The sequence below is a fragment of the Lycium barbarum genome, chromosome 1 (genome assembly GCF_019175385.1).
Source record: "Lycium barbarum isolate Lr01 chromosome 1, ASM1917538v2, whole genome shotgun sequence".
Classification (NCBI taxonomy): domain Eukaryota; kingdom Viridiplantae; phylum Streptophyta; class Magnoliopsida; order Solanales; family Solanaceae; genus Lycium; species Lycium barbarum.
The window spans coordinates 134,377,304-134,391,619 of record NC_083337.1 but is presented as its reverse complement, the minus strand read 5'-3'; the positions used below and the strand labels follow the sequence as shown (position 1 = coordinate 134,391,619).

The 14,316-nt window shown below is 35.0% G+C and overlaps 1 protein-coding gene across 1 annotated transcript; it reads left to right on the top strand.

Moving 5' to 3' along the window:
- Positions 1–2,522: 2,522 nt before the first annotated feature.
- LOC132604507 (transcription factor MYB14-like) lies at positions 2,523–4,114 on the top strand. The gene is made up of 3 exons (XM_060318082.1): positions 2,523–2,631; positions 2,864–2,993; positions 3,631–4,114. The coding sequence occupies exons 1-3, from the start codon at positions 2,523–2,525 to the stop codon at positions 4,112–4,114; spliced, it is 723 nt and encodes a 240-aa protein (XP_060174065.1).
- Positions 4,115–14,316: the final 10,202 nt, after the last annotated feature.

Below are 14,316 nucleotides of genomic sequence, written 5' to 3'. Positions count from 1 at the left end.
TATATAAGGACAAAAAAATAGTTAATAAGGAGGGATAAAAACTTGAATTTTGACTATAGGTAAACAAATAAAGACGTATTTCATCATGGATTTATGTCAAGGTTTATTACAAGTAGTCCAGTAAAATAATGTTAGAATTGAAGGTAAAGTTGAGCCAAGCTGCTCGGCATATTCTAATTAAACTCCTTCAGGTTATCACGGAAGGTTTAAGTCTCATGATAGGTGCACCCTTGCCTACGGTGGCAAAGCCACATAGATCCAAGAATGGTCAATTATAAACTATTAGCTAAAAAATTATATTATGTATACAGAAAATTATACTGTACGTACACAAATTTTATTGTAGTCTGGTAATTGATTTCTATTTTTAGCAAACTTGAATTTATCCATGATAATGAATGATCACGTCTTACACGTTTGCCTTTCAAAATACAATTATCAGATAATACGTTTAATAAAGAAAGAACAAACTATGCAATGTAAAGTCAACAAGTTTTGAGAAGAATAGAGGGACGACGGACCCATTATCCATAGAGTTTTGATTTATCGCTACAAGCCCTTAAGGATTTCTAGGTTATAAGAAGAAGAAAAATTAGGTTGGCAACATAATTACGCTTCATGTCCATGAACATACCAAATTTTATCTTTAAATTAAACCATTGCTTTCATGTCCTTCAGAATCCTTTTTTTTTTTTCTAAAATCAACGAATTATCTGTGTAGCGATATATTTTAAAAATATTAAAGTGGTGATTGTCGTACCTCTTCATTTGGTAGAGTCAAGAAGAAAAAATGGAAGAAGAAAAATAGATCCTATTTCGGTTGTTTGCACTCATATTCATACTAAAAATGTCAAAACAAATATACTAAAAAGTCTTCTTAAGCCTTTTTCTAAGCCTTCGTAAGCATTGCACTAATCAGACAAAGATCTCTTATTTCTGGCATTTCTGTTAAGCGCGACTTGACCTTTGAATTTTCTGCTTTGTTGCACTCTTTGGGTTTAATTGCTTACTTTAATTTCTTCATAACTATATGTTAATTTGAAACTAATCATAAGTTCCCGAAATATATTTGAAACTTTATATTCATGATTTACTTAAACCTCTTATATAATGAAACTTGAAAATGCTATACAAAGGAACATTCATGTAATTAATTAATTATCAAATTTGAAATATTTGAAGCGGAAAAATACAAATAACTTACACGTTCAATTTGCGAAAAAAGTTAATTACTAGTAATTGGTATAATTTATAATTAAGTAATTAATTTGTGGCCATTTACTATTTAATAGTTGAATTACACAGGTTCCATAAATATTTACTTTTTTTTAATTGAAGTTGTGAATAAAAAAAAAACAAGGGAAATGTCTATTCTCTTTAAAAAAATTCTTAAATTAAAAACATATATAAGAACTTTCTATTTGCAATTTTATTTTTTTAGTTAATCAATTTTAGTATATTTTGTCATGAATATAACTCATGTTTTCAAATCCAAACGCTTAACACCCTTTGCTTGTGATATTTAAACATCATGTCTTTCGTATAGTCTTTTCATTGTATAAGAGTTTAGGTATTTGATTTTGAAATATAAAAGGATATATCTGCAATAGAGTCACATAAATAGGGCAGCATCCTTAATTTTATAATATTGTAAATCATACTCCATCACATAATGAAGGGGTTTGAAATACGAGAATCAAACCTTCTAATTTTTTTTAATCTTAATTCGAACATTTCATAATTTTTCTATAATAAAAATATAGACACTTCTTTGTAGGGCTTTACCCCAAAGGAAGCCCTTTAAAAACTTCTCAACGGCCAGAGGCGAACCTTACTTCAACTAGCAATAGTAGCGCCTTGATTAGAATCGCAGTCATTGGCCAAGCGCAAAGATAAATAAAATATAGATAATTAGACACTATACAGAAGGTTCTATAGGTTACAACTTTTTCTAATTAAGAATATTTAAATAATATTTTTAAAAGTATTATAGTTAAAAAAACTTATTATTCCTTTGTCTCATTTTATGTGATGTAGTTTGATAAGCACGAAGTTTATGAAAGAATGAATGGCTTTTGAAACATATAATCTAAAACAAGTCAAAGAAATTTATGTGGCTAAAACTTTATCTCATTAAGGGTAATTAAATGGAGAACTTTAAAAGTTAAACTGTTTTTAAATATAAAAAAAATCTTCTTTTTTTTTCTTTTCTTTCAAATTTAAAATAAAAGTATATCACATAAATGAGACAGATAGAATAATACTTTTAATAGTAATAGTGTCCTTTTAGAAGGAGAAGGAATAGTAAGTAAATAGAATTTAAAAAGGACAAATGAGGAAGTTGTGAGGCTTGTGGGTGAGGGAATATGAACTTTCTTGGAAATAATAGTCTTTGAACTAAATATTCCACAAGCTTGGGCGGAGCCCCGATATATGTATATAAGCAAATCAAGCTTTTTGAATTAGGTCACTCTTGGTTATTTGAAGCCATAATTATGGCATAACAGAAACATGACAAAAGCATGAACTATGTCAAGAAGGGGGCATGGTCTCCTGAGGAAGACCAAAAATTGATCTCTTATATCCAGAAATATCGTATTTGGAACTGGAGCCAAATGCCCAAATTTGCAGGTATGTCCACCATAACAAACCCCAATTTCATTCACTATCTTCTATAATTCTAGAACAACTCTTTCCCTTTCAAAAGGGGCACATAATTAGACAAAAAAAAAAAAAAAAGCAGAAAGTCTTCATCCTTAACTTTTTTTTGTTGCTTTAATACTTTTAGGGTTTCAGCATGTAATATATAGTACTGCTTAAGCTTAAGCTCACATGTGTATTTTTGTTGTTATGGGTGTTGCAGGGCTATCAAGAACTGGAAAGAGTTGCAGATTAAGGCGGCTCAACTACCTGAGGCCTGATCTAAAGAGAGGACCTTTTACCTTGGAAGAAACTCAAACTGTGATCAGAATGTATCATTCACTTTGTAGCAGGTGAGAATTACGTCCCTTAGTTTCAATTTAATAAATAAAAGTGTATTCTCTTTAACAGTTTATACTTTATAGATGATGTAGTCGTAAATTCTAACATTTCCAGAATCATGAAGTATAAAACTCACTATATCAGTTTAGAAACCAAGTTCCTCCCGGAGACGAGTAGAGTTCTAGTTGCGAGTTCGGCAAAACCCAATGGCTTTAGCCAAAAGTTTGTACTCCTTCCTTTCCAAAAAGATTGTTCTCTTTTGATTTGGCACAAAGTTTAAGAAATAAAGGAAGACTTTTGAAATGTGTGATTCAAACCAAGTCTTAAATATTTGTGTGGCTGTAAATCATCTCATAAAGTTAAATTATTTCTAAATATATAAAGGGGATAATCTTTTTGAGACAGACTAAAAAGGAAAGGAGGAAAATCTTTTTGGGACAGAGAGAGTATTTGTATTAAGAAATCCACTTAATATCTATAAACAATTTATCCAGAATTCAGTAAACTGACATTTCTAAAATCTAGAAGCCATAAACTCAAAATTCTAAATCCGCCTCTAGTTCCTTCCTTCCCGAAAATGATTATTAACCAGTAAAATTGAACTATACACATAATATCTGACATTATTGATGTTATGTTTTGTTGAAGGTGGTCAGCTATAGCTAAAGAACTGCCCGGAAGAACTGATAACGAAATCAAGAATTTCTACCACACACATTTAAAGAAGCAGCTGGGGACAAAGGTTAACCATGATCAAGTGAACCCTAAGGCAATAAGATCCAAAAAGGCCCAGAAAGCTAAACAAATGAAGACGCCTTTATTAGCTACTTGTCCAATGCAAGGTTCTGCCAGTATTTCTCGTGAATTTTTTGATTTCACCAAGTCCTCCTCTAGTGATATCTCATTTGATGAAAACTACCAAATATCGGATATCTTAGAAATGTTGGATCAAGACAACGATGTTACTTCAGTTGTCAATCAAGTTGAAAACATAGTTATATTGGAAAGCAATCCAGACACAGCCTCGAATCTTGATTTTTACATAAAAAATTCCATGGATGTGAGTGTTCATTCGTCTAACGTGGATTTCTGGTTGGAGGCATATATGGCAGCAGACAATGTGAAGATCTAGAAGCTAATTCTCAATCGGTGGTTAGCGATGGGTAATTATCGTGCGGTGACTAGAGTGATGGTCGTGTGGTGGTGATTGGCTATGGGAATTGTGGCTGTTCGTTGGTGATTGATGATGGTGGGTATGCAGGGGAAGCTGGTACTGAAACCGGTAATGATGTTGATAATAATAGTCAAAGGTGGTGGTTGTACGGTGAAGATTGATGATGGAAGTAATTGGTGGTGGAGGTGGTTGGAGTTAAATTATTCTTTTTTTGGTTTAAAATGAAATTTTATTAATAACTAGAACACTACATCCGTAGTAGTAGTTACACAAGCACTATCATTGATAGTGAGCACACTAAGATTTAGCCAACTTATTACACATAGAAGTGAGTTAAGTGATTCACTTGAAGTACGCCTCGAATAAATTCTGGAACTCTGCAACTATTAATGCTTTATATTGATGGGATATTTTATTGAACACGAAAGTTAAATCTCCAAAAGCATGCACTTACATATAAACCCATGCATGTTTTTATTTACCTGAATCTATTGTTGGGATATATATTATTAACCATGTGTGGATATAGTATTTGTTATAGAACAATTAATTATTCAATTTTTAATAAAGAGTTAAATAGATTATGTATTAGTATGTGTGTCCTTTACTTATATAGTAGATGATTTAGTGTATAGAGTTTAGCTTATACACGGATGACTAAATCATCTGTTCTTATAAGTATAAAATTTATGTTCACAATCTTTTTTTTTTTTTAAATTAAGCCACCACAGTGGTGGGGGGTTAAGCAGACCCCTACCAATTCATTTCACCTGCAATAAGAGTACAAGAGGGGGAAGATAATCCTTTCCTCTGTGAGGGATAATGAGAATAAATAATTCATCCTTGAACAAAATGTGCCCTATGCTATTGTTACAGCTTTGAGGACTGCCTATATAGAAGTATATATCATAAGCTAAGTGCCTAGCATGTACCCATAAGGTAAGGAAGTAGAAATAAATCCAACCACTCATGTCAAGAAATTGAAGTGCCCCTTTTTTATTCTGATCCTGAAATTAAGAGTGCCTTCTCTATCATTCTTCAAAGCAGCTTTCACTTGTCTGGACAAAGAAAAAGCCTCTGTGAAGAAGGTTTCATGTTTCTTCATAACTCCAATGTTTGCTATTATGTCAGCAACTTCATTTACTTCTCTGAAGCAGTGTTGAATCTGAAAATTGCCATTCTCCATGATTTTTCTAATCTGCATGACAATGTCATGAACTTGCCACATGGTATTGTTTTTTCCATTTATCATGTTCACCATCATCAGAGAGTTCGATTCTATGATAACCACATGATAGTTATTACTAACACACCACTGAAGCCCATTAAGAATAGCTCGACCCTCTGCCATGTTGTTGCTACAGTTGCCATAGTAAGACTACTAAAAAAGGGAAAAAACCGTTGACAATTTTTTAATGAAACCGACGGGAAACCGACCTTTTAAGGTCCGTCGGTTTTCATAGCCTCGCTTTTTGAAAAACGACGGACCACGTCGGTTTTTTCCGACGGACTGCGTCGGTTATGTAGTCTGTCGGGTTTTATTCAAAAATTTTAAAAAAATTAAAAAAATTAAAAAAATTAAAAAAACCAACGGACAGAGTCGGTTTTATTAATTTCTGATTTTTTATCTTATATATAAATAATATATATTTTATGAAAAAAACGACGTACTGCGTCAGTTTTTTATATAAATTTTTTTATTTTAATTAAAAAACCGACACAGTGCGTCGATTTTTTATAAAATTTAAGAATTAATTTCCAGAAAACCGACGGATAGATTCGGTTTTCCGTCGATTTTCTGGAAAATTTCCAACATGCAAATCATGCATTTTCTGCAACCACACCTGCACAGAAACCAGTAACAAAAGCTGCTCAAAACTAGCATTAAAATGCTCCAAATCAATTCTAAAAGAGCTACAACACATAAAATCACCCTAAGTAATAATAAAACACATCAAACACTATCTAAACACATCAAATACGATCTAAATAGACCTTCAAAGTTCAGAAATATTTAAATGTCCAACCAAAAGTACCATTAACTAGTTTTAACATAAGTCCATTATTAAATCCAAACTACTACAACTGATCATCCGGTGTCCGGGCTACGTAATCACCGTCATCATCATCTTCTGGGTCGGAGGGGGGGGGGGGGGGGGGGAGAAGGGGGCACACCAAATTGTCCACATGCGATGTGGCTTTTAACATGTGCCATTAGCGATTCAATGTTCGCTTTCATGGTGTTACTTTCCTCAACTCTTTTTGCCTCAGTCTCAGCTAATTTCCTATTAAGTTCAGCAATTTGCTGCGCCATAGATGCGACCTGAACACCATCAACTCCCTCGGCTTGTCGAGAAGACCCTTCACCTCGCAATCCTGACCGAAAGTGACTTAAGTTGTTCCTTGGGCCTAGACCGTACGCTCTACCCTTTTGTACTCCCCCAACTGCTCTACACCAAAAATCTATCTCTAATTCCGGTGGAGGACGGCTCGGATGCTCAGGCTGAGTTTGGCTGTACTGGTCCACATGATCTATATATTGCGTCTGTATATTAAAAAATGAAACTTAGTAAATAACGAATATATCATAATTAAACTTATATATAATTACTTAAATAATAAAATTATCACTTACATAGGAATTACGAGCCCTGTCCTCAACCCATAAGGTCGGATCTGACTCCTGCTTCTTCTTTTTTGTGTGGGTCTTTAGGAATAGCTGATCCTGAGTTGGCATCTGTCCCGTAGCTTTTTTCTGCAAAAAAAAAATAAAAGTTAAACATAAAATTAATAGCTCAGTAATGATATATTGATCGTAGGTAACTTTAAAAGTATAAAATTACTTACCATTGTCCTAGCCACGTGCCCCTGACTTCTTGCACCCGCAGTGTGCAAAGAGCCACCTTTCTGGGATGCACGGGCAGCCTTTGCCTGCTCAGACTTGGCGATAAACTCAGGAGTTCGCCAATATGCCTTAAGTTTCTCCCACTGTTCAGGGTTTAGCCATTGGGGCATCGTCATATACCTTCTAGCCCTCGAAAACCAATCAGACAACCTTGCACTCCCCTTCTTCTCAAAGTTTGCAGCAACCCTATCATTGTCCATTGGATCCCATGTAAAATACATCTGCAAATAAAATAGCTAATTTTAGATGATTTATATAAAAGTAAATTCAAGTTATGAAATGTGTAATAAGATGCATACGTTAAACTCTCTAAACATAGCCTGTCGAGTATCATATGGGATTTCACCCCATGAAGTATAAAAATGATTGCCATAAAGCCTCCGAACAACATCCAGCATGACTTTTGTAGTGTCGTGATCTGGATAGAACCTGCAGTTAAAACTTTAATGCATATTAGATTAAGATGAAAAAAAACGTTAGGAAGGGGCAACTTCTGTGACCTTAGGCAAGTGACAAACCCTTCCCCAAATTTCTTCTCCTGACAATGTTCGAGGTGGTGGATCATTTTCAATTTTATTCTTTCTAAATGCTTGTTTCATTTTCCTGAATTGGTGATCCATAGGCAAGAATTGACGATGACAATCAAACCATGAATTTTTGTGGCTATGTTTTAAAGTGAAAGCTTTACTAGTTTCCATGCAATGAGGACAAGCAAGCTTTCCAGCAGTCATCCAACCAGACAACATCCCATACGCAGGAAAATCGTTAACAGTCCACATCAAAGAAGCACACATATTGAAATTGCTCTTAGTTGATATATCATATGTCACTACACCTTCACATCGCAATTGTTTTAACTCATCAATCAAAGGCTATAGATAGACATCAATCAAAACTTTTAGATTACGAGGACCAGGGATAACACAATTTAGGAATATATAGGGACTTGTCATACACATCTCAGGTGGTAGATTATATGGAGTAAGAAATACAGGCCAACAAGAATAGGGTGCAGCCGAAACAGAGTATGGTGTGAAACCATCCGCACACAAACCCAAACGAATGTTTCTTGGTTCACTAGCAAAATTATGATAAGTTCTATCAAAATGTTTCCACGCTTCTTCATCCGATAGATAACACATAACACTAGGTGGCCTTCTATTTTCGCTGTGCCATCTCATGTGAGGAGCAGAACTCGGCAATTCAAACAACCTCTTTAACCTAGGTATAATAGGTAAATAATGCATCGCCTTAATTGGAACCGTCTTCCCACTAGGTGTCTGCTTATAACGCGCATGTCCACATATTTTACATTCATTTAAATCAGCATCTTGCTTATAGAACAACATACAACCGTTTGGACAACAATGAATTCTATCATACGACAATCCTAATTTGGAAACCAATCTCTTTGCTTCATAGTAACTCTTAGGTATGTCGAATTCCGGACTAACTAGTTCCCCTACAAGCTTAATCATTGAGTCCATAGCAGCTTCAGCAACAGTCCAATCTGATTTGATGTTAATCATTCTAACTGCAATAGACAACTTAGAATGCTGAATCCCTACCCAAAGTAGATGACTAGCCTCTTCTAATTCTTGATAGAAGCGCATTGCTTCTTCTTTATGAGGTTCCTCAAAATTTTGCTCAAGTTCAAACCCAGACTGTACGCCAAAAGCATCATTAACCATATCATTAACTCTATCATATTGGACGTGACTATATTCCTGCGACACACTACTTTCACCGACAACCATATTGTAAAATATACCATTGACCCCATCAGTCTCTCCATGATCAATCCAAACATAATATTTCTACTTAAACCCACGACTATATAAATGAACCCTAACCGCTTCCGGTTTCAAATACTTCATACACTGGCAATGAGAACAAGGACACCTAATTACTCCTTCATTTTGAAAAGGGTGAAGTGTCATTGCATGTGTGATAAACCCATCAACACCTTCAACAAATTCATCATGTACACCCACACGATTACTATTATTCATATTATACATCCACATACGATCCATCTACAAAAATATACCCACAAATTATTGAGGTTATAGAAATATATTATAACTTAAGAATTCTAACTTAAAATATAACTTAAGAAAACACAATCCCAACAATTTCTAACTTTGAATTCTCAATAACAATTCTAACTTTAATAATTTATAAATTCTAACTTTAATATAATTTTGAAAAGCACAATCCCAACTAATTCTAACTTTGAATTCTCAATAACAATTCTAACTTTAATAACTTATGGATTCTAACTTTAATTCTAAAAATTAAAAAGTAAATCTAGTCAAATAAAGTCTACATTTTAGTTTTGAGGTTATAGAAATATTATAACTTAATAATTCTGACATAACTTAATAATTCTAACTTTGAAAAGCACAATTCCAACCAATTCTAAAAATTGAAAAGTAAATCTAGAGAAATAAAATCTACATTTTAGTATTGAGGTTATAGAAATACTATAACTTAACAATTCTAACTTTGAAAAGCACAATCTCAATCAACTCTAATTTGGAATGATCAATAACACTTCTAATAACTTATGGAATTCTAACAAAAAGCACAATCCAAAAAAAAAAAAAAAAAACTAGTCAAATAATTAAGGTATATATTTTTGCACATATTCAACATCAATAATATTACAAAGAATGATAACTAAGCTAACACAAATACATTGACAAAGAACATGAAATATAGCACAATCTCAAGCCAAAAAAAAAAAATGACAAGTAAACTAGTCAAATAAAGTTTACATTTTTTATCACAAATTCAACATTAATAACATTGCAAATGATGTTTAACAAAGCTAAATAGACTAGCATTAGGCCTAAAATCTACAAATAAAACTAAAATTAAAAGAATTTTAAATGCCCTAATTTAAGAGAAACTAACCTCAATTTATTAACTTCAAAATGGGTTTGGGGTAGGTGGGAAGGGGCTACGCAGGCAGCGGCGCGGGGTGGCGAAAAAATGTGCGGCGGCGCTGGGCGGAGGGGAGGAGGGCGGCAGGTAGGGTTTGGGGGAATGGGGGTTTTAATTTGGAAGAGGGAGCAGAAATGGGTATGAAACCCGTCTGCTATGAATTTAAATATAAAACGACGGACAAAACCGACTCTGTCCGTCGGTTTTTTCCGCACGTCTGACCGGATTTTGACCCCAAAAATTAAAAAAAAAAAAAAACCGACCCTGTCTGTTAGTGTCTTTAAAAAAATTGTTTATTATTTTTTAAAAAAACAAAATGAATTGTATATTATTTATAATATTTTTAAAATAAAACCGACGTACGACGTCAGTTTTATATTAATTATTATTATTTTAATGAAACCGACGTGGGATGTCGGTTTATTTTGGCGAAATTATATTTTCAAAATTCTACCAAAAAAATCATCGTCGTCCGTCGATTTTCTGATTAAAATAATTTAAAAAAATTAGAAATACAAAAAATCGACGCAGTGAGTCGGTTTTCCATCGGTTTTGTGAAACGACACAGTGCGTCGGTTTTTTATCCGTCGATGTTTTGTAGTTTTTTAGTAGTAGAATGCCATTTTCATATTACCTTGATGATGTCTAAGAATTCCTCCTCCTGCTGCCTCTCCTGGATTCCCTTTTGAGCATCTATCAGTATTCAGCTTATGAAAGTTATCAGGTGGTTTTTGCCATTTGATGATCTTGGTAGTTATAATAGGCTTAGCTCCATCAATCTTGCTACATAGATCCTGCCAGCTACCTCTGAAATTGAGGCTAGGGAATTGCTTGTTGAGTATGAGGATCATCAGTCTGATCACTTGGTCTGCAATTCTATATTTAGTAGCCTTAATCCCTTCAAATCTTGCGGTGCATCTGCTCTTCCATATCTCCCAACACATGATAATTGGTAAGCATTGATACATGGTTTGTTGAATTTTGTTCTTTGTCTTAGCCAGCCACCATTGTATTGCAATAGTTCTGATGGATCCATTGTGGAGTTTGATTCCACAAGAGTCACCGAATTTCTTCCATAGATGAGCAATTTCTCCTTCCACAAACAGATGTTGGATATTCTCCTCCTTTTAAGACTTACAACAATTACACATCGAAGGGCCATGCACCTTAAATTTCCTCACTTTTTCATCTGTAGGGATCCTTCCCTTTAGTAGCTTCATCATAAAAAAGGCTACTTTAAAAGGAATCTTTGGATGCTAGATTTTTTGAGCAGTCATGGTGGTATTTCTAGCATTTCTCAATACTTTGCCAGTAGACTTCAGGTCCAGCAGTCCAATTGATCATGTCTAATTGCCCATTATGAATCTTAATTTTCATGATTTCATCAACAATGTTAGCCGGAAGCTCAGATCTAAGCTTGCTCATGTACCATTCTCCTTCAATCATGAAGTCAATAACTCTGGTTTTCTTGGATTTAGTAGGAAGATGAAGATATTTGGCCAAGGAACCCTTCCCTGTCCAGTTATCCCACCAAAAGGATAGATTTCCTTCACCAATACTCCAAATCATATGAGGTTCACATCTATCTTTAATATTCATGAGCCTTCTCCAAGTTTGAGACTGGTCAGACTTGCTTTTCCTGGCAACCGGATGCATCCTCTTGCAGTATTTAGCTTCCAAGAATTGTTTGAGAAGAGAATTCCCCGTTCTGAAGTTCCACCAATTCTTGGCAGAAAAGGCATCACAAAAACTTTGAATACTTTTAAATCCTGCTCCACCCTCTAAAGTAGCATAGTTCATTCCACTTGATCCAATGGTTCTTGTGTTTACCATTAGTATCTCCCCAGAAAAAAATTTCCATCACCATCTCTATTTGCTTAATAGTAGTCTTAGGAGGTTGCATGACTGAAAGGATGTGGAGAGGCAAGGATGATAGAATAGATTTGATCATCACTGCTTTGCCTCCGATGCTGAGGGTCTTGATGTGCCATCCCATTACTTTGCGTGTAGCTCTCACTACCATGTCATTGAAGTAAGAAATCTTCTTCCTTCCAACAAAGATAGGGCTTCCCAGATATGTAAAAGGGAGTTTGATATGGGAGAATCCAGTAATAGCTCTTACATTATTTTTGAAGTTATCATTAGCTTTGGGATGGATGATAAATCCAGATTTGCTTTTGTTTATTCGCTGTCCCGAAATCCTCTCATAAATATCCAACTTGTTCATCATCATAGTTAGAGAAAGAGGATCACCAGATGAAAACAAGATAGTATCATCTGCATAGCATAGATGAGTCATAGTAGGACTATTCTTATCCACCTGGAAAGGAATAAAATCTTGATTAACAAGACTATCAAGGAGCCTTGTCAGTAGCTCAGCTCTAATTACAAAAAGTGAAGGGGATAGGGGATCTCCTTGTTTGAGACTTCTGCTAGATTTGAAAAAGCCATGTCTAGTTCCATTAATATTGATAGAGTACCAGTTGTTGGATATTAGCCTCCATATCATACTATTCCAGGTTTCAGAGAACCCCATTTGCTTCATAGCCTTAATCAAATAGTCCCATGACACTCTGTCATAAGCTTTTGCCATATCCAGCTTTAAGATCACATTGTCATTAGGATGTTTACCCTTCATGTTTTGAGCCATTTCTTGAGTCAAAATAATATTTTCAGATATTGACCTTCCCCTGATGAAACCAGTTTGATTGGGGGAGATGATCTTGTTAATGTATGGGATTAGCCTGTTGTTTAAAATCTTGGATATAATCTTGCATGAAAAGTTGCTTAGACTGATAGGTCTAAATTCATCTAGCTTCTGCGGTTGCTTGACATTAGGAATAAGAATCAGGAAAGAGTGGGATATGGATCTTGGTATGTCACTGCCCGAAAAAAACTCCAGTATCATCTCATACAAGTCAGTTGCAATAATATCCTAACACTTCTTGTAAAAAGGTCCCATTCACCCCATCTGGTCCAGGTAAGCTGTCTGAGTTCATGTTAAAAACCACTTCTTTAATCTCTTGAAGAGTAGGAAGTTTGCACAGCTCCCCATTATCTCCTGGATCAATCACCCTTGGTAAACAGTTTAGAATGGAATCCTCCAAAACAATGTTCTCTCTAGTGAACTGTTTCTCAAAGAACATAATGGCTTCCTTGGCTATGTCATTGACTCCTTCTATCCAGGTTCCTTCATCTTTCTTGATTTTGATGAGTAGAAGCCTGTTTTTCTTGGAAGCCATGACAGAATGGAAGAATCTAGTGTTCAAGTGACCTTCATTGTGCCACTTGATACTAGATTTTTGTTTCCAAAAAGCTTCTTCCACTTTATAATGCCTGATCAAGTTGGCATTAGCCTGATTAAGCTTCATCTTGTTTTCTTCATTATTGTTTTGCTGACACTGAACTTCCAGCTCAGCCACCATCTTCTCCTTTTCCTTGGTGTTATTGAATATATCTCCAATGCAATTCCTGGACCACCAAGATAGATTTTTGGTAGTGTTTTTGAGTTTCACATGAAACTGCCACATTTTACTGCCTTCAGTCTCTATATTCCAAGCATTTTGAACAACATCCATGAAACCCGGTTCATCCACCCACAAATTCAGAAATTTGAAGTATCTTGGAGGGGCATTGTTATTGTTAGACACTGATATCAGAAGAGGGGCATGGTCAGACCTTGCCCTCACTAGATGGGTAATAGTGGTGATGTTATATTGTTGACTCCATTGTTGATTTATCAATGCCCTATCCAATCTCTTCCAGATTCTCTCTCTTGGGGCCCAACCATTACACCAAGTAAACTTTAAGCCTATAAAACCTGCATCTGCTAATTCACAATCCATCATGCAATTAATTAAGGGCATGCTCTCAGACATTCTATGTTGATTACCCCCTCTTTTTTCGTCAGGATCTATAATACAGTTGAAATCCCCAATCACCATCCAGGGGTTATTACAACTACTAGCCATGTTTCTCAACTCATCCCAATGCTCCTCCCTTAAGTTAGCCTCACACTTGGCATACACAGAAGTGACTGTAATTTGCCCATTACCAGTGTTGATAGTGCATGTGAGATGTTGCTCAGTGTCATGGATAATGTTACACTCCAAGAATTCATCACAAAGAATCCAGATCTTGTTAGAGCGATTGGCATATGCAAATTGATACCCTAAACCCATTCTACATTTGTCAATTTTGGTGTTTCTGCAGAAAGGTTCCTGAAGAATCATGAAAGTGATTTTATATTGTCTTTTGAGTTGATTTAGTCTGTCAAAGGCACCCATAGATTTCATGCCTCTGATAT